General features: G+C 37.3%; 2 protein-coding genes across 4 annotated transcripts; both read right to left on the reverse strand.

Annotated features, from left to right (window-relative positions):
- Window positions 1–1,034: 1,034 nt before the first annotated feature.
- krtcap3 (keratinocyte associated protein 3) lies at window positions 1,035–6,415 on the reverse strand. Its single transcript, XM_004067264.3, has 6 exons — window positions 6,280–6,415; window positions 5,247–5,431; window positions 4,582–4,641; window positions 4,303–4,500; window positions 3,112–3,246; window positions 1,035–1,910 (listed from the first exon to the last, which is right to left on the reverse strand). Exons 1-6 carry the CDS (start codon window positions 6,290–6,292, stop codon window positions 1,839–1,841), a joined length of 663 nt encoding a protein of 220 aa, XP_004067312.1. The 5' UTR covers window positions 6,293–6,415; the 3' UTR covers window positions 1,035–1,838.
- Window positions 6,416–7,175: 760 nt separating this feature from the next.
- LOC101170578 (nuclear receptor-binding protein) lies at window positions 7,176–19,165 on the reverse strand. 3 transcript variants are annotated; one of them, XM_011492543.3, is made up of 18 exons: window positions 18,961–19,165; window positions 18,257–18,569; window positions 18,029–18,151; window positions 17,116–17,217; window positions 16,928–17,017; window positions 16,704–16,744; window positions 16,486–16,580; window positions 14,702–14,785; window positions 14,396–14,454; window positions 14,225–14,323; window positions 13,982–14,114; window positions 12,294–12,384; window positions 11,965–12,015; window positions 11,549–11,684; window positions 11,342–11,395; window positions 11,172–11,235; window positions 9,156–9,211; window positions 7,176–8,886 (listed from the first exon to the last, which is right to left on the reverse strand). In XM_011492543.3, exons 2-18 carry the CDS (start codon window positions 18,491–18,493, stop codon window positions 8,827–8,829), a joined length of 1,575 nt encoding a protein of 524 aa, XP_011490845.1. In that variant the 5' UTR covers window positions 18,494–18,569; window positions 18,961–19,165; the 3' UTR covers window positions 7,176–8,826. The 3 variants fall into 3 exon arrangements, with proteins under 3 accessions (XP_011490845.1, XP_011490840.1, XP_004067433.1); XM_011492538.3 differs by having other exon boundaries at window positions 18,257–18,630; XM_004067385.4 differs by having other exon boundaries at window positions 18,257–18,645.
- Window positions 19,166–19,434: the final 269 nt, after the last annotated feature.

Here is a 19,434-nt window from a genome sequence, read left to right on the forward strand (position 1 = left end):
TACAAATCCCTTTTCGACTGACGTTTTTAAAACTGTTAATTTATATAGATTGCGGTGAGTTCAGAATCCTCGTAAATTAAAAAAAAGGCTCAAAATGTTTTTTTAACGTTTTTGAAAAACATTTTGACAAAGCAGTAGTATGTGGTGTTGTCAGTCAAAAATCCAGTCAATATTTATCCCCTACAGCATGAGGATTAGCAGTGTGTGCTATAATTTCCTTCCACACGATTGAGCATGGCACTAGATTAACCGTTTCATGGCTGATCTCTAGCGATCCTCTCTTGTCCCGAGTTGTGGGGGGTCCGTGAATGTGACAGCTGAGGCTGCTGGCCTACATTCTGGTTTTAGCCTCTTAATGTGACCCCACTTGACACTCATCAAAAGTACACTACAGGCTCAAATGCATTCATCACAGTGCAGCTTTCATTTTGATTTCAATCGTTTTTAATACTGGCTGTTAAAATTATATTTTCTTGTCTTCACATTATATTTATGACCTCAATTTCCTTTAAAATCACTTTTCATAAAATAAGTTTTCTGAGTTCTCTTACAAGCAACGTATAAAGCTTGAGAAAAAAGTGTATACAATTTAGAGCAATCTTTTTCATAAAAAAAAAACACTCAAAAAATGAAAAGATATGCCTCAGCAAAGGAGATTTAGTCATTTCATGACATAAACTAGAGAAGAATTTTTAAGAATTATTGAATTAATTTGTACATTATTATGAATTAGAATCATGACCATGGATTAAAACTTTCTTGTTATGCAATTTCTTTGAGGAACGCCTAATTTGTATTTCTTTTTTTTCTCCATTTAGTTTTGACGGAATCAGCTGAAAGGTGAACATTTTGGTTACAGTTCGCAATTTGAATCAGGAATAAAAATAAATACGTTGGAATTTTTTCTTTTCCAATGAACTGTTCTTTCTTGCTTCAATCTATTTTTTATTTACTTGATTTGTATCATTTCTAAATGAAATTAAAAACGATAACAGAAACACAAATCAATTTTAAAATAAAAAAAACTAGAACAATTGAATAAACAGAAGTTTATTTACATTTTTTGTATCTTTGGAACACATTTTTTTTCCAAAAAGATGACAAGTATCAATGCAGAAGAAAGCTAAATGTTTGGTAATCTTGATTTATTATTACATTTTTCAGTGATCAGGTAGTTGTAATCTGTAGTCTACCGCAAAAATGGCATAACAGGGTTGAGTGAAATGCTCTTATATTGAATACACTTTTTTTTTTTTCATTTTTACAAATCATGAAAACTGAAATCCTTCATTAACCGAGCTCCATTTTGCAGGATGTGTAGCGTTCATTTTTATTGTTTTCCTCTAGAATACAAATTTCAAGCATACAATAAACAGTACAGTAGCAGATTTAAGGCACATATGTATATATAAAAGTAATCACTTGTAAAATTCCCCATTATTTGTTTAAAATAATTAAATGCAGTTCGAATACAACAAAAACTAAAATTAGGAAATATTTCTGATTTTGATTTTAATAAAAGATTGTAAAAACAATATGTTTAATCACAAACAAAATGATGTGAAAATACTAAACATTCTTGGGGATACAAAACCCAATCAGAGAAAAAGGCTTATCGCCAGCACTGAAACGATACTTGACATTTCATTGTGGCGTTACATAGATATTCGAACACTGAGTCCTTCTGCAAGCCCACTAAGTTCTGCATAGTATTGCAGAAACTGCATTAAGTCTTTTTGAACATTCAAGTGTGGCACCAGATGGAGACAATCACTTGGAAAAGTGACTTTTTGAAAGCATTCAGAGCTTCTACTCATTTACTAGTTTATTCTGCCTTTTCAAGCTTCAGGGTTTCCTTTCTGTCCAATCAAACGCCGGCTGTGGGGAAAGGACTCGGCGTCTTCCTCCAGCTAGAATAGAGGAAGGGGGAGAGAAAGTTTAATTAGTAATGGGTAAAACGTATTAGTACAACAAAGTGCTTGCACAACTCTCTATATTGGGGGGGCAAAAAATTAGTAATTCAAGGCAATTAAAAGTGCTTTGCAAAAAGCCATTAATTTTCTGCATTAGAAAACAAAAAACAAAACAAAAAATCAACCATTCTAGAAAATTGAGACTGGCTAAGCTAATATTGCACTGTTCAAACAGTGCTATTTTTAATTCCCAGGTGATTGGAAACATATCATTGTGACTTACTTCAAATATAAAATCTTACAAATTTGAGGAAAAAAAAGACATTTAAAACAAACTGTCAGGGTGAATTTAATCTGATAAAACTTTAAAATAGCAGCAGAGCTACATTTTTAAATAATTAACATACTTCTCTATAAAGTGATGTTTTATGTTTATTCAATATACTGATTGCAAAAGTTATTCTTAGTAATCATGTAGTCATTCAGTTTTATTTTTTCTAAAATTTTAATTTTTAAAATCACTTCAAGAAATATGTAAGCAAAGACATTTTTTCAATAAAAAGGTACGAAGAGTAACAAGAGCAACGCATTGTTAACAAAACACCACAAGCTTCTTTGTTGTGAAATTGGACATTCAATAATTCTATTTGTACATAATTTAATAACTATATTTTTAAAGAGTGTTTATGTTAGCTGAACTGATATTTTTTTTTACACTGACCACTAAACCCAAAGGGATTAAAATGTTAAAATCATAGGCCCATCAGGCAAAAAACCATCTGATACCTTTAAAGTCAACTGGTAACTAACAAATATAAAGATACATTCTGATAAAATATTTTTAGAGAATTACACCTGCTTTTAAAAATAGCTATTTAAAAATGCAACACATAAACTGGCCTTTAAAGAAAAAACAACGTTTTTATCAGAGTAAATCTGTCCCAATCTGAGGATGATAAAAATTTAAGAAATTTTAAAAACCTTGACTAACTATCAGCTGAAAGGCAGAACCTTTTATTAAGTCAAAGTGTAAAAACAGTTTGGGATCCCCCTGTTTTCCAAACACAGGATGTTCCAAGGCTAAATTAGTTTTGTGTTTGAATTATTGAGTGTGTGTACATGTCTGAGTCAGTCTGAAATTCAGACAGACGCAGAACCTTCCAGCAAGTCTGTCTATCCCCTCCTCAAAGACACACACCTGCTCTTTGATGTATTTGTTCCCACAGGGCAACAGTCCTCTGAGAGTGAGAGCGACGATGAAGCACCACACCGACAGGCCCGTCTCTGCTGCCGACAGCACGGCACAGGGGATCCACAGAGCCAAGGTGGTATCCTGGCATTTGGGAGGGGAGCGCAAGTGATTCAGTCACAAAAATGTCAAAGTGTTAAAGCTTTAGGGCCACCAAATAAAAAAGGGAAAATTACAAGATTTAAAGTCGTGAATTTACGAGAAAAAAACTCATAAATTTAAGGGATTTGAAGTCATTAATTTACGATAAAATATCTCGTAAATTTACGAGATTAAAGTCGAAGTGAGGATAAAGTGCAACAAGTGAACGCCACGCAGCAGCGGAGCAGACCGACTAAACTTAGTTGAACAGGTGAGCTGAATGTGTATTGATAACGTTGCAAATGTTTGGAAGCTCATTTGTTTGAGTTACGATTTATTATTTACTTATTGGTGGCTTACAGAATCTCTATAGCCCGTTGATGAAGCCATCGGTGTCCCTGCAGCTGTCCACTTCAATCCTTTATTCTTCCACGAAAGACAAGATCTCCAAGTCTGTGTGACACTTCCGTCTAAGGAGGTGCACTTTTTGGCATTTTCAACGTTCTTATTTCAATATAACAGACTATTTTCATTTATCTTTGTTTTTTTATGTTGAAACGGGACATTTCATCTGGAGGAGGGGACGTATGTAACACTGTTTTCCTTCTGCTTTGGTGTTGTGCGCATGACAGGTTCATGACGTAATGAGACAAATGGACTTTTGGGTATGTGGATGAAAAGGAAAATAAAGTAGCATAATTTGCACCCAAACACGTCTCTGAGCTCCTTATTTTACATACGAAACTCTGCTTTACCGACACCAACCTCAGAAAGCCGGCTTCACTAACAATAATCTGATTTTGAGTCGCCAAAAAGTTCAGAATTTCTTCTTTTTTTGGAACCTATCCAAAAATAAAGCTTCACAAAACTCTCCACATCTTTCACCTTTAAACTAGGCTTCGATAAACAGACACATTTTGGTGTTTTTTCTCGTAAAATACTTTTTTCTTGTACATTTACTACTTTAAATCTCGTAAATTTACAACTTTGAAGTTGTAAAAAAAAAAGTCTTTGTAAACTGGCCCTAAAACTCTGTCGTATTCTTCAGTGTGCACTCACATAGATTCGTGTCGAGTCAAATGGACACTGGGCACCGACAGGAGACCGAGCGTTGATGGGCACCACTGTTTCGTTGCATCCCATCATCAAACCTTTTCCCTGGTGAGTAACAGTGATGCTAATAGCTAAGATGAGTCCGGTGCAGCAAGCTGCCGAGAGCAAGGCATTTAGGAAGGAGGAGATCAAAAGGCCAATTTGCTGAGGACACAGAAACAGGATTTTACAACATAAAAAATGTCCAAAGCTGTATTAAAACATGAAGTCAAATCAATTTCTTACCAGTTTCACAATCCGCAAGTTCCTTGATACAACAATTGCTATAATCCCTGAAGCAATACTCTGTAAAATGAATATGATGAGTGTTTCATCTTAGAACAAAGCTAAAGATTTACAGTTATGCATAACTGGCTTCAGGAGTGTCAAAGTGCTTTATTCATTTTCCTTCCTAAAAGCCGCGAGGAAGAAAGAAACATTTTACAACACAGTTTGGCACATGAGAGGCCATTAATGGAAAACACGCCAAGTCAGAAATATTTTGTAACTTTTATTACTTTTTGTCTGCTTTACTTGTCAATCCCTCATGGCAGGTATTTTCAAGAAAAGGTGAAAGTTAAGGTGCAGTCATCAATGACAGGTGTTAGTTTGTATGATGGATGGACGTAATGAGGCCGGCCCTGAGGGGACTGCAGATTGATTTGAAAAACTGGTTCCCTGATGAGGGGACAAGTTCAGTCTTGGTTGAGGATAAAAACACACATCAATACTGTGGTAAAAAATCTGCTTTAAGACCTGAACACACACTCTGAACACACACTCGTAACTTTGATGTGCAGAACAAATGGTATCAAAGAAATGATTTAGTTCGTGACCTAAAACTCAGATTCGTGGCAGAATGTTGTGCAGCTCTGAAACGGAAAGGAAAAACTGTTAATATGGGAACTCACCAGAAGTCCAGAGGTGACAGAAATGATGTTGGTCACCGTGTACTCGGTGCTGATATGCTGGCTGGGTTTGGAAATGTGGCGAAGGACGCTGCCGTGGACAATGGCTCCAAGGATGAAGTTAACATGACCAACCAGGATAAGAACCAAACCCTTTTTCATGAGCCTCCTCGGCCCTTTATCTTTATCTGGGTGACCAAAACACAAGCAATATGATTTCTATAATCGTGTGCATTAGATGTAGGAGAAACTAATAGTTTTTGTATTTTCTGGTAAATGTAAAAAACAATCTTTATCTGCAATTTATTTTTATAGCAAAAAAAACACAATATATCTGCACCAGGTCTACATTATTTTTGAAAAAGTTAAAGCCTCAGAATGAACATCTAGATGCTAAAAGGGTTTGTGGACTGCTCAGTAATACATTACTATCCTGGTATTGTGTTTGCCGACTTTACCTAATAAGCGTTTAATACCCCTTTACATTTGTCATTGAAATATTGACCAAATTTTATTATTTTTAAATTTCCTGCAGATTGTTTATTTACCAATAACAGCTGTCTTTAATTAGTATAATAAGCATTTGTGTTTTTTTTGTTGAAATTTTAAGAAAACATATTAAGCAAATGTTAAGCAATAAATAGGAGTCCTTAAATGTATATTTAAGTTGTTCATTTTAAAATGTGTGGGGATTAGGTTCATGTAAACAGGCAAAGTGATATTCTTCCGCAGTGAAATTAAATGGGGGCTAATATTAGCATATTCTACGCACGAATGCTCCTCAACAGGTATTTGAAGTATCAATACTTGCAAGAAAAAACTTCTGTCATTACGGTTTGAGTTGACAGCTTTTTCTTCAGGGTTCATAAAAACCAAAAGCAGGAACAACTAATTGACCTAAAACTTTATGAAATTAATCCGCGCAGTGCACATAGGCCTCGGGTCAGTTTCGGCCGTTGAGGGGGTCGAATCACGGCTCGTAAGAAGAAAAAGGTTTTAAGAAAGGACCCGTGTTTATTTGTGAAGACCCACTCACCGAAATTGCACATCTTTTTCCCTGGGCGGATGTCGCTTTTGAATCAAATTAAACAAAGCGCAATTTTAAAGCACAACAAAGAGGTGGCAACTTCGAGCCACACGGAGGATCCAGTGCACTTCCTGTATGACGTCACAACACTCACCTGTAAACTACCTGCAATAAAATTTTGAAATGTTTCTTCCGCGTTGGTTCTTCATCATATTTCTGACAACAATCATTAATCTGTCATCATCACATGTTCATTTTAAATGCATTTGGACATTTTAATTATCCACAAAGGCATGGAGCTCAAATAAAGGTATTTTATGACATCCTATAGAAACTTTGAAAAAAAAATATATAAAGCAACCCCAAAATGTTATTTCACACACATTTCCCAAATACATATGGAAAAAATTATATATATTAGTTCTAAGTTGGATACTTGAGAAATCCCAAAAGTGTCATGACTACTCTTAACAGTCACTAATTATCTTGACTCTAGATTTATTTTTATATTTACACATCATTAGAAGTTATTAAATATTCAAGAGAAAACGTCTTATATTTTTGTACACTATAAGGAGTTAAAAAGCTATAGGAAATGTTTTTCCCTTACTTTTTCTTAATCCTTTTGAAATGAACATCTCATGTAGATGTTTTTGCTTAAGAAAAAAATGTTGATCCTTTTTTTTTTGTCAAAGCATTTTAAGTTTTATGTCTGTTACTTTGTGGAGGTGGGAAAAAACTTTTTGGGGTATGAAAACTGCCTTGTACTGGTTTAGAGGTACTTGGCAATAAAAAAAATACTCTTAATACAGGCTTTTTTTTAATGGCAGCTCTCGAAAGAGTTTGTAAAATAAAATGCTAAAACTTATGTTACTGACAAAAACAATATTTCTCAAACAGCAAAGTCAATAAACCGACCCTTTTATTTGCAACAAGCATTTTCACCTAGATATTGTCAATATGTCTCAGAAAAACAATGTGCATTCAATGACATTCATGTCATATACAAAACCAAGCTATATTCAAACATATCAAAAAAGTCTGCATCATAAGAAAACAGTCTAGAGCTGCCAACCCAGTACGATTATTTAATAACCAGTTTGATCCCCACCATCATAAACAGGATGGAAAAAGTACTAAAAGAAAGTCAGAGGGGTTGCAGGGAATCTGCATAAGACTCCAGCTTTCACACCGTCTATGCCAGAGTTTTCTGCGATGTGCATTCCCTAAACTGACTTGAGCACATCTACAGGAAATTACAATTTTAGCAGTTTATGTGTCATACATACATAAACAGGCAACGCGTTGGACGGAGCAAAAAAGTAGCCAGAATATACTTTAAAACAATACTCAGAAAACCACCAGAATTAATGAGTTAATAAGACTTATGTGAAAGATGTAGAACTTAAAAATACCTCAAATGTGCATCAGAATGTATGTCAATAAAGCTTTTTTTTTTCAGAAAGGAAAACTCTAAACTCACATTAGAATTAAGTGTTAGTAAAAATGCATGTGATAACAAAATGACATCAAATTAATCCTAAAGGGACATTTCCATTAATTCTTTGAATTGTGTATTTTACTCCCTGAATAGTACAAGCTTTTGATGCAAAGGTACCAATACTAAAACTCCTATTTAAAAAAATAAAATAATTATGGGTGTCATTTACCTCGTGTAATGTTGGTATCAAGTTTTGCTGTGAATGCCAGTTAGCAAACATCTGGGATTTTCCAGCCTCTCAGAATGAACACAGTGACAACATCAGTTGCATGATAGACAGGATTCAGCAAATTTCTTGAATTAAATCTAATTGGTATGTGTGAAATTAACATTCAGCGAACATTTAGTACCAGTAAAAAATAAATAAAGGTAGAAAGTGAGACTTTAAGGCATATATTGGAGCAAAAGCAATGCATAAACTAAACAAAATGTACCGTTTGGAAAAATGAGGAAACTATTAGGATGCATCACAGACTATAATATCTTCTGCACCCTTTGCTTCTTGAATTTGAACCCTTCCATGATAAAGCTGACTAAAAAAGTAGCATGATTGCAATTCTGTTTAAACAAAATTCTACCTTTGTGATATTGTGTGAAGGAGGATGCAACATTGTTAAAAGTACAGCTCCAGTAAGTTAGTTGCCTGCAGTAAATAAACGCATCAGACTCTTCCAACAGACTAACACAAAGCATAAGCAGATAAACAAAGCACAGACTGCATGCACCGTCATTGTCAGTATCAAGTGTTTGGTACAGCATTGATGATGCCCCTTTGGACTTTAAGACGGCAAAATCTCGTTCTAAAACCTTTCGAATATTTCCATACTTGAATAAAAATGTGTGCTCTGGCAGAGAATGTCATTCACAGCTGGGGGTTTCTTTGGAGGCATGTGGCTTCATGCTTTTCCCTCCTGAAGTGACAGTGGCTCCACTCCTTTGGTTGAACAGCCATGCAAAGCTTTGTAGAGAAGGCATTCAAGAAAACTACAATCACTGAGTTCTGTATGCACTAGGAGCCCATGATACACATGAGAGAGTAGATCCAACAAGTCTTGTTAGTGAATTGTTTGACTTAATGTTTCTTCAAGCAATGAGGTTATTTTAAGTTGGTCCACCTGCAATGAGGGAAAAAAAAAGGTTTGGGGAATATTAAAAAAAAAAAATTCAAAACAGCAGTTTTTTTCTGGATTGTTGTAAGATAATGTAATGATCACATGAACCTCTTGAGACCTGTGCTCTTGTTTGATTTGCCTTTTTTTATTTCGTAGCCACAGGGCCCCAGGTAATCAGAATGAACAACAGGGGTAATAATAAAACCCACAGTGTGAAGTCCTCGAATGTGGACGGCAGGTCTCAAGAGGTTAAAGAAGATTGAAAAACCCACCTCACTGATTAAGCCCAGCTGAACCAGCTCCTCTGCCAACTGCTGAACACTTTCATCTAAAGCACAAAATGGCAAAGTTAGTCACCTGAACAGTTGCGCTGTACGTCCATTCCACAGGTAAAAAACAGAGAAAAGGTGAGAATACGAGCAAATAAGACATAAAAAAAATTGCTTAATTAAAACCCTACGGGAGCATCTCTGGTTGTTCTTTGGATCTTAAACCATTTCTGAGTCAAAATTGAATAAAAAAAATCGGGATAATAAAATGAATGATACCAAAATGACAGATAAAAACGTCCAAAAATCACTGAAGTGTATAATAAATGAAAACTATACTAATTTTATACTCACTGTAAAGTAAAGCGAATTCTGATATTGTTTGGACTTTCTTAAGTAGCTTTAACCTTTAGTTAGTCCTAAGCCCAAAACATCAGTATTGTGTCATAATAGGATGAGTTAAAAGTCAGTAATTATTCCAGAAATTATTTTAAAAAAACCACAACAAATACAATCAACTGAACAACACCCAGTGTCCACCTTTCTATCACGCACAAGTCTCCTTTGAATATTAATAATGAATAATCAGCCCTTCAATAATCACAAATTCGATAATATAAGTATAGCTGGATGGGAAAAAGAAGCATAAAAGTTGGTATTTTGACACCAATGTTTGTATGGTTTGTATTGTGAGACATCACAATGTCCATCAGTTTTAATAACAAAGAAGTCAACCTATAACTGCAACAGGAATGTGTGTAAGAGCACAGAAGAGGCTGAAACTGTGGGATTAACATTATTTGAGAAAAAGAAAAAACAACCATTAGAGATTATTGTTAAAAGCCACAAAACTAGCAAGGTTGTGAGTTTGACAGCCTCAGTCAAGCCAGCAAACTGAGACTTTGAAGTTTGCTGTCAATAAGGAGGTCCTTTAAGTACTTTCCCTCTTATCCACAGGGTTTACAGAGAGGAGCGACCGCCTTTGTGATGCGTTCTGCCGTGCATTGATATGAAACGTAACCTGAAGGATGCACAGCAGTGAAGTCAGAGCATTGGGGTTCAAGACCAGATCTATCATGAGATGCTTTAGATGAGAGCGAGAGCCGAAAACATCAAGAGGCCAGACATGTGAAAGCGCGTGAGGCCGCTTGAGCGAAGGACAGGGAGATGAAAGCTTGGAAAGAGACGAGCAGAGGAGGTGACAGCTGTCAGCTGTAGACCTTCAGTCCTGAGATTCCCTGCAACATTATACGCCGAAGCCTACGACTGCAGAGCATGCATGTTCGTTCATCATTCTTTCCTTTGCCGTGACATTTGCCCTCGTTGTGATGAAATCAACTGATTATATGATTGAGATAAATAGCATTACTTCACATAAATCACTTGGGTTCAGTGAGGGGATTCTCTATATAATGAACATGTCACCAAGTGTAATGTTTCTTGAAGGCAGCTGAAACCTGAACATTGACGCTTTTATGGCTTATAATTGACAGCTTCTCTGCCTAAAATAGTTCTGCACTCTTTTTCTTGTGTCAAACTCTCACGAAGGTTTTTTGGTTTTATTTTTCCCTGACTTGAGGCATCAAAAATCAAAATTTTTATCAAAAAATAAACTGGTTAAGATGCACATTTATATTTACTGCCTCTTCCAGCAAATGGCAAACAAACTAATAGTTTAGATATTTTTTTAAATAATCTAAAATTATTAATTTAAAATAATCTAAAAATCTAAAATAAATATCAAATATATTTATTTGGAAGTCTGATTTTTATTCGGCCTTTTTGGTGCAAATATTATTGCAAAAATGAAATAAAACGTGACTTGCACCTGCAGATCTTTGGTCCATTCCCATTGAATTTTCCTCAACAATGAAGCACATGTGAAATGTTCCCAAAGACCAAATGAAGCTTGAAACCTTTAAAGCATCGGACCTTGAGAAACCCCAACCCTTTTAGTCTTCACGCTCACTGCATAAGTCGGAGTCTGATGAAGTACTAATGATGTAAAGCTCCACTTACGAGGTAACATGTCACAGCTTAGATGTCTATTTAGTTTATCTTCCAGTTTCAGTAGTAACGTTATCTGCAAGGAGAGACGTATGAAATCAGAGACATTTATTAATGATTATAAATTATACAACAGTATAATCAACAATAAATGACCAATAACAAACATCTCAAATACTCACATGAAACTTTGTGGCCTCCTCAACAGGTTCAAAGCTGCACTGCATTTGGATGACCTGCAGAAAAGAACCAATCAACTGTCTCATTCTTTTAACACTATTTAATAAACGCCGTGATGCAACACAAGCATCACCATTACTTAAGAGGGTGTCACTGTTTTAAAACAGTTGCCACTGGTTCAAGCATGCAGTTCCAGCTGTTGTACACACCCGTCGCGTCTCCAGCTCTGTGGGTTCGGGTGTGGGGGATTTGACCATGGGGGTGACCACAGGAGATTTAATGGTCTCCTGTTGGGTTGGATGTGGACAAGGCACCCCAAACGCTGTCAATGGGTAAATACCATTCCTGAACCATTAATGGGGGGGTTGGAAAAACATGACAGAGATAAGGAAAATGGTCAGAAAACACTTGAAAAGCAATCACCGCAGGAGTTATTATAGATCTGTAACAAAAATCTTGAAATTTTCTGTATAAATGAAATTTGGACAACTGCATGCACTTAGACCACTAATTGGATCTCTACTGCCCCCATGTGGCCACTTAGGGTTTCGCACAAAGTACTAAAAGTTTCCCAAAGACCAGAAAATGCACATTTGTAAACAGTTTGTACTCATTTGCTTCTTACCTCACATCCTCAAGAAATTTATCAAGTTCCAAAGCAGGAAACTGTGAAAGCCTAAAAGAACACAAAATCCCACTTGAGGTTACTTTTGAGAGATTTGTAACAATCATATAATGTCAAAAACATTTTTTAAACTAAATCTAAGTTATAGGATTTAAACAGAAAACATAAAATACCACAAAAAATAGACACCATTTTTGTGGTTGGCATAAATGTTTTGAGGGGTTTACTTCTATGTTTTTTTCTAACAGATGTAACGTTTTCTGTCCTAAAAGTAAACTGCTGAATAAGTTGTCATACTGTTGTTCTGGCTTTTATATTCAAGGACTGACCTGAGCTGCACATCTTCTTTAAACACAGCAAGAATGAGATTAGGATCAAGCTTCTTTGTAATCTCCTCCAAGGCGTTCTCTGGAATCATGTCTGCACAAAACAAAGAAAACAGATTTTTTTAATGTTTTAAATACATGTGCTTTTGTTGGTAGTGCTAGCATGTTAAGCATTTTGAAAGGCAGAATTGTAATAAACTCATTGTGCTACAAACAGACAAAAAGTTTAACCCTTGTGCTATCCTAGGCACTTTAACATTGGGAGTTGGGTCATCTAGACCCACTAGACAGTGCTCTGAACCTTTTTTCTTCAATGATTTGTGATCTTCACTGGTGTCCATGGATTACATGAAATCTTTCCACCTTTATCCACCTTTATCATGGTAGGGAGAACACGTCAATGTAAGGATCGGGTCATCTGGACCCCATTGGATTGCACAAGGGTTATGAGTCTGTGTATATATATATATATATATTTTTAAATATTTTTGCATTTTTTTTATCTCCAAAGGAAATTGGGTTAATGTTACAGGCCAAGGAAGAACATAAGATTCCCAAACTTATCAAAGACCTCTCAGTGAATTTAAAGGAACATGGATAATAATGTCCCAGACAAGTTTGTCCAAGAGGTTATTTAGTGAAAGCTGATAGCAGTGCCTGTTAATACACACACACACACACGCAGTGAGTGGAGCCATCTGTGCTGTGAAAGCCATACATAGAATTAAAGAACTGTCATCAACAGCTGCAAAGAAGAGGGAACCGTTTGACGGCTCACTTTAAACACACAAAGGCCTCGTATGAACGTTTGTCAAAGTATCTGATTTCTCTACACTTTTTGTCATTCTGATGATCCGTGCTCTCCCTTTGGCCCCTTTTCATTTGATAGTTCTTAAAACACAATGTTGTTGCAGAAAAACACGCGTGGGCGCCTGCTTTTGTTAGATTCCTCTTTTTGAGCCGATCAAACAGCTCCTTCCCAACAAGTCCAGCACTCACATGGACATTATTTCTACAGCTATTACACAAAAAACTGTTTAGTGCGGCACTGTATAGAGTCCTGAATCTTAAAAGCACTTTGGACACTATGCTCACTACTTTTTTTTTTTTTAACGCCGGATATGACATCATCGATTCCACAAAGTTAAAACCTAATTAATAGGAGCGTTTTGTGACGATTATGAGTCCACTGTCTTCTGAAGATAAAAAATTGATGATTTATTCAAAAATACATTTAAATACATTTTTTCGACAAAACTTGTTCTGACGCAATGCATTGAGGTCTATATTCATCGAGCTAGTGAGCATCGATGCACACTGGTTTTTCACAGAGACTTCTGGGAAATTTCCAGAGCACTTGAAGTGTAGATTGGGACAGCACTAAAAAATGGCAAAAGCCCTATAGCGCACGATGTAGTGCACTGTATAAGGGTTAGGGGGGAATTCGGACACAGCCTATGACATGCTTTTAAAGTTTTTCTCTGGCTTTTGCTGGGAACTTCAAACAAGTCCTGTTTGCATGTCATAAAGTTTACAGGGGTGAAAGAGTTTCACCCTTGAACTCGAACATTGTTCCTAATCAATATTAAATAAGAGGGAAAAAACTCATCTAAAGATTTAAAAAAGGATGACAGAAGCTCCAACGTTTCTGGGATTACTTGTGGGGTTCTATCAGAGGGCTCAGGACTCACGCTGGTGGCTGACGATGCAGTGTGCAGCCAACAGTTTTAAGAGCGGCACCTCAAAGAGGGCCTGGTTAAACAGCAGCTCCCGCGCTGTCGGCCTTGAGCTGGGATCCCACTCCAGGCACTTCTGAATCAACTCCTACAAAAATAAAACACCCCACTTCAGAAATCAAAAACACTTTCAAGACGACAACTTCCTTAAATCGGGTACATTTCAGAAGTTCTACACATGCAAACTCTAGATCTTACCTTCTGCAGCGGGTCCTCCAGAAACTGAATGGCATTATTGACAGCTTCCTGAGAAATGAAGGAGGATTCTCCATTCCCCTGAATTTCCAAAAGCGCCATCTGCAACGCATCCGTGTGATAATGTGCTGCTTTGAAGGAAAGGAACTGTTTGCATCAAAGACACCGTCTCACCTCTAAGGCACACATGCCAAAAGAGTAAATGTCAACAGCTGTGGTGACGTCTTCAGCAGCTACACAGACAAAAAGAAAGGACCAATTAGCAAGAACATGGATCGTGGTTGTGGCAGTACTCCCAACTGTACATCACAACTTAAGTATATTTAATGCAATTCTTTTCATGTAATTCTTTTTCTTTGCTCTATAATGACTGGATCTCTTTTGACGATCAAACAGCAGCTGCACAGGGATCCACAGTCATGTGGGTCAAATCAAAACAGTAAGAATCGAGGTAGAAAGGAGCTTTGTTGTGGCGTTTACCTCCATATTCAGGAGCAAAGAAGTGCAAGTTCTTCTGTTCTTCGGGACATGTTTTCACGTGGTTGTTGATGGTGTCTGGAGCGACTGCGAAGGATGCCAGAGAAGACGACTTGATTAACGACAACAACCAGAACTGAGAGAAGTGCACGTGACATACGGAACAACAACCAGGAATAAGCCAACAAACAAGTAAAGGTTTAAAAAAACGAACAACGTGCTTATAATGAATGAATGAATGAATGAATGAAGCTGCATTTCCATAGCATTTTCTAACACCTTCAGGGAACCAAAGTGCTTCACCATAAAAGGAAGACAGAAGAAAGTTTATAATCAGGCAAATTAACATTAAAATCAAGAACGGCAATAAATAAAAATTTAAAAAGCAGTCAGCAATAAAATACATAGATACATAAGAATGCAATAAAAACAACTAAAAAAAAATAAAATGCCAGTAAAAAACAATCTTAAAAGGTACATTTGTAATGAACATTTAAAGCATACGTAAGTGGGCTCAGGAGAATCTGTCAATCAAACTTTTGAATGTTCAACTTGGGGGGCCAGCGGGCACCACATGTTTTTACACAGGAGTCTGATTGGTCAGTTTCTCACTTGAAGAACTTGCAATAAAGAAACAAATATAATGAAAGAAATTAGGCAAGAACAAGTTATAAAGGTAATAGAGAAAGAATGGTTATTCTGACAAATATAAATGACTGAGTAATAGCTGTTTATTTCTCTATAGAAGTCTATGGGATTTTTCCTTCTTGAAGCTGGAGGGTATTTCCCATTTGGAACGCCAGGGTGGAGGGGTCAATCAGTCCAGCTCTCATATACAGTCAATGAGAGCTACTTACAAATTCCTTAAACTTAAGGGAAGCAGGGAGTTCAACTCTCAACAAACAGTTGTCAGGCAGGCAGTTCAACTCACTGAACTACAGCCACGCCGCAAAATGTCACACTGAGGCGCCAATCAGCCCTCATATCACATTACAATGCCATCCACTAGCTGGTCTCCACAGCAAGTAGAGAGGCCAGGGCTTGAACCTGGAGCATCTTCTTAGCACATATGTGTTGTACAGCAGCCTCACCTCAAAACTCTGTCATATGCCAAGTATGTCATCAGGTTCAGGGATCAGCAAGAAGATCAAATAATGTAAATCACTCATAAATGCACAGCTGATCAGGCTTGTTTGCATTTGACATCTCTTGATGTTTTGTAGGAGACTAACGGGGTTGCAGCCATCAGTTTGTCAAACACTAAAATGAATTCTTGTTTTGCACAACCAACAACATTGCATGGGCAAATAAAAAAGGATTGTGCACGTCCTTGAATTCTTTGAAGGAAATGTTTATCTTTTTAATGTACAACTTTGTCTATTTGATAGAAAATCAAGGTGAAGAGTCGATGTTCTCACCAGAGTTGAAAGCTTGAATTCAAGGCCAAAGTTGCAGGTGGTAAAATTAAATAAACTCCTGGCTCAGATAATGACAGCAAAGTATTCTTCCAGAATCTCAAAACAAAAACTCAAAAGTCGGATGCATTTCTGCTGCATTTTTGCTCCTTTTCGTGAGCTTTCCCAAAGAGCACAACCACTGAAAGAGAAGCATAAAGCCATGTGAGCTCCAAGCCTCTCCTCTGTGTGGATGACCTCCTTTGACTGCGCTTGATTGAACCATAAATTTTAATAAATGTATTTTCTCATCCAGGACATGGCTCTTTTTTTCCCCCCAATAATCCAGATGTGCCTTTTAGTTCTACTGGGATGGCGTGAGTGTAACTCTACCTGATCCGATCTTAATGAGCCCGTTGTGTTGAATGAAGACGGTGTCGCAGGTGAGGTTGCCGTGGATAATGGGTGGATCACACGAATGGAGATAACTGCATAAAAAGATGGTGCACATAAAATGGTCACGGAGAGCTTCAAGAAGTAAGGCTATTCTTTAAAATATATGTTTCATAGGAAGGCCGCACTGAACTTAAAGACCTAAAGGCAAGGCTGACCTGAGAGCCGACAAGATTTGGGTGCACCATCGCTTCCACGCCTGTTGAGCCACACAAACCTAATTAGACCAGCCTCCAGAGCACCAGAATTGTACATTTCCAAAATCAATTAACTATCGTATCCATCTTTTGTTGTTGTTGTATTTCTCCAATAGTAAGAAGCACTGCAATGTCTGCCCCTTTTCTTACTCCAATCAATAAAGGTCATTTAATCATGACTGTACTTTTTCATTCATTGTTTTGTGATTCTTCTTCGTCTTCTTCAGAAACTGCTTCAGGCTTCCGGATGACATGTATTCAGTGATGAAAATCACCTGATAGACGAAAAACACATGACTCAAAGTTTAAATTTAAAGACATAAAACTGTCAAATTAAATCAAGACTGAACGCCTTGTGAGAGATCAAACTTACCCTGGCCCGACTGTCCTTTATGTCAGCCCAGTATTTATGAAACTTGACAATGTTAGCGTGTTCTAAATGGATCAGGTTGTCAAAGACAGCCTTAACTTTCTCCTAAAATTAAAAAAAATAAATGAAAAAACAAACACATTAATACCATTTTCAATCATATATTACTAGGTTCCAATCAGAAGTTTAGTTTCCAACCACACATTATAACAAAACCATCAGTAAATCACATTACGGCAGATTAAAATATCTGACATATGCCGTTTATGTTTATGGGTTTAAACACTTTCTAACTTTCAAACAACATTTTTTGTTTTATATTTAAAAAAAACAACAAATGCTTTAAAAAAAAAAAAAAGATCACTTCACATGTTACTTTTCTTTACCCAGCTGCAAAAATAGACAATTTAACTGCACAAAGCTAGGAACAACAACAAAAAAAGTAACACAAAACATAACATCAAACCGCCTGGCGTCTCTATGGTGATTTTAGATTCAACTTTTTAGATTTATTTTTATTAAACCAGACAACAACGGGGGGGGGGGGGGGGGGGGGGGCGGCTAACTAAAGCTCCAAGGTATCCGAGTTTAAGCGGCAAAAACAATAAAAATCCTATTTTTTCAGCAGAGGTTTATTGATTTTTGTGTCAAGATTCCTTAGTTACTAGTCACGACAATAATTCTGACTTTATTACACAATAAATCAACTATATCCAAGAGCTTGTTTGTATTTTAATCCACTTAGTTCTTGTTTTTTTTAATAGAACTAAGAAAACAACCGCATAACTGGCAGATTTTGACATGAACTATTGCCTGGATAAGCTGTCATAGTGAATGTCTTGAGAGTCTTAAGGACTCTCAGGACATCAAGTTCAGGACAGAATTTTATTGTTTTATTTTGAGAAGCAGAACTCACCTGAAGAGGCTTAAAATCCTTCCTCTCTGAAATCATGACTTCATTCCAAACCACCTCCACCCCCTCCTCAGTGTCCATGGCCAAGTAAGCAGCATCTATCCCCGGGACATTGCGTTGGTTGACCTGAAGTTACAGGCGGAACATATTTTGCTGAATAGAAAAAAAATCCAGAGACATAAAGGGTTCTGAAGTAATTCTGCACCAAAAGCCCATGTCTGACCGGCTCACCTGGTCCCTTCGTTTCTGCCATCGGCCGCAGGGGCTCTCCTCCAGGACCTCCGACTCATCCTCACTCTCATCCTCATCTTCTGTTGCTGAGGCGATGGGGGGCGTTTGGGGAACAGCCGAGGATGACGCCGGGGTTTCACCCTGCGCTTGTGGCGCAGTGACGGGCACGGTCCCTGCCGCCGGCGGCTCGGGTTTCCCCTCCGAACCGGGAGCTTCCTTCACCTCTGCCTCCGACATGATCGCGAATCCGGTGGCTTGGCCACGCTCCGACCCCGATCAGATCAGCAACAAAAAGATGGGTTCTGCTGTCGATCTTTGAAGGGGTCACAGATCCATTATCTAATCTTTCCCCTAGCTTGTCGACCAACGAACAGCTAAAGGATACAAATCTGTAAACAATCGTGTCAAGTAAAGAGCGCAGTTAACACACCTTGTGTGTTTTACAAACACCACGTCCTCCAGGTTACACAGAATCAACCAAATAACCGAGCTTTTGCAACTTTTCACTACGGTGGACATCACTTGTTAGGAATCTACAACAACCGGTCTTCACTTCAAAATATGTTAGCTACTTTAGCTGTTTAGGCTAGTACTTCAACCACCCAACACTTTGCCAACTTTCTCCTGCTGAGCAAGCTACTGAAAGATAAAGAACTCGAAACGGTACCGCAAAAAAGTACCGACTGAAAATGTTGACGTCTTACCTGGAGACTAAAATGTGGTTCCACATATAAATATGTAGGCTACATGTTGAAGGAATTGTAAAATAAAGACGCAGAGAGAATGAAAAAAAAAATTAAGCTAGTTCGTCATTAAAAATGTAGCATCCCAAGTCTCTTTCTCTAAGTAGGGAGGGTGGGGCGGAGCTGCCCTCGAGAGCGCCTGTTTGCGCACAGAAAACGCAGATGAGTGCTGTCTGCGGCAGGTGGTCTTTGCTAAACCTTCCGAGTAAACACAAGGCTTTAATTGAAGAGCACCCCCCCCCCCCAACTAAAAGTAAAGTAAATGCATAAATGCTCAACAGAAGCTTCGTGAAGTTGTCTTTTTATATTTTTATTATTCATTAACCGTTTGGAAAAACACAACCGTACAAAACCCCAAAAAACATCAATACAGTGAGAGAGAATATAATTTAAAACATAAAACAAAAAAGCACAAATTAAAAATATGTTTAAGAC

This window comes from Oryzias latipes, chromosome 3 (genome assembly GCF_002234675.1).
Source record: "Oryzias latipes chromosome 3, ASM223467v1".
Taxonomy (NCBI): Eukaryota; Metazoa; Chordata; class Actinopteri; order Beloniformes; family Adrianichthyidae; genus Oryzias; species Oryzias latipes.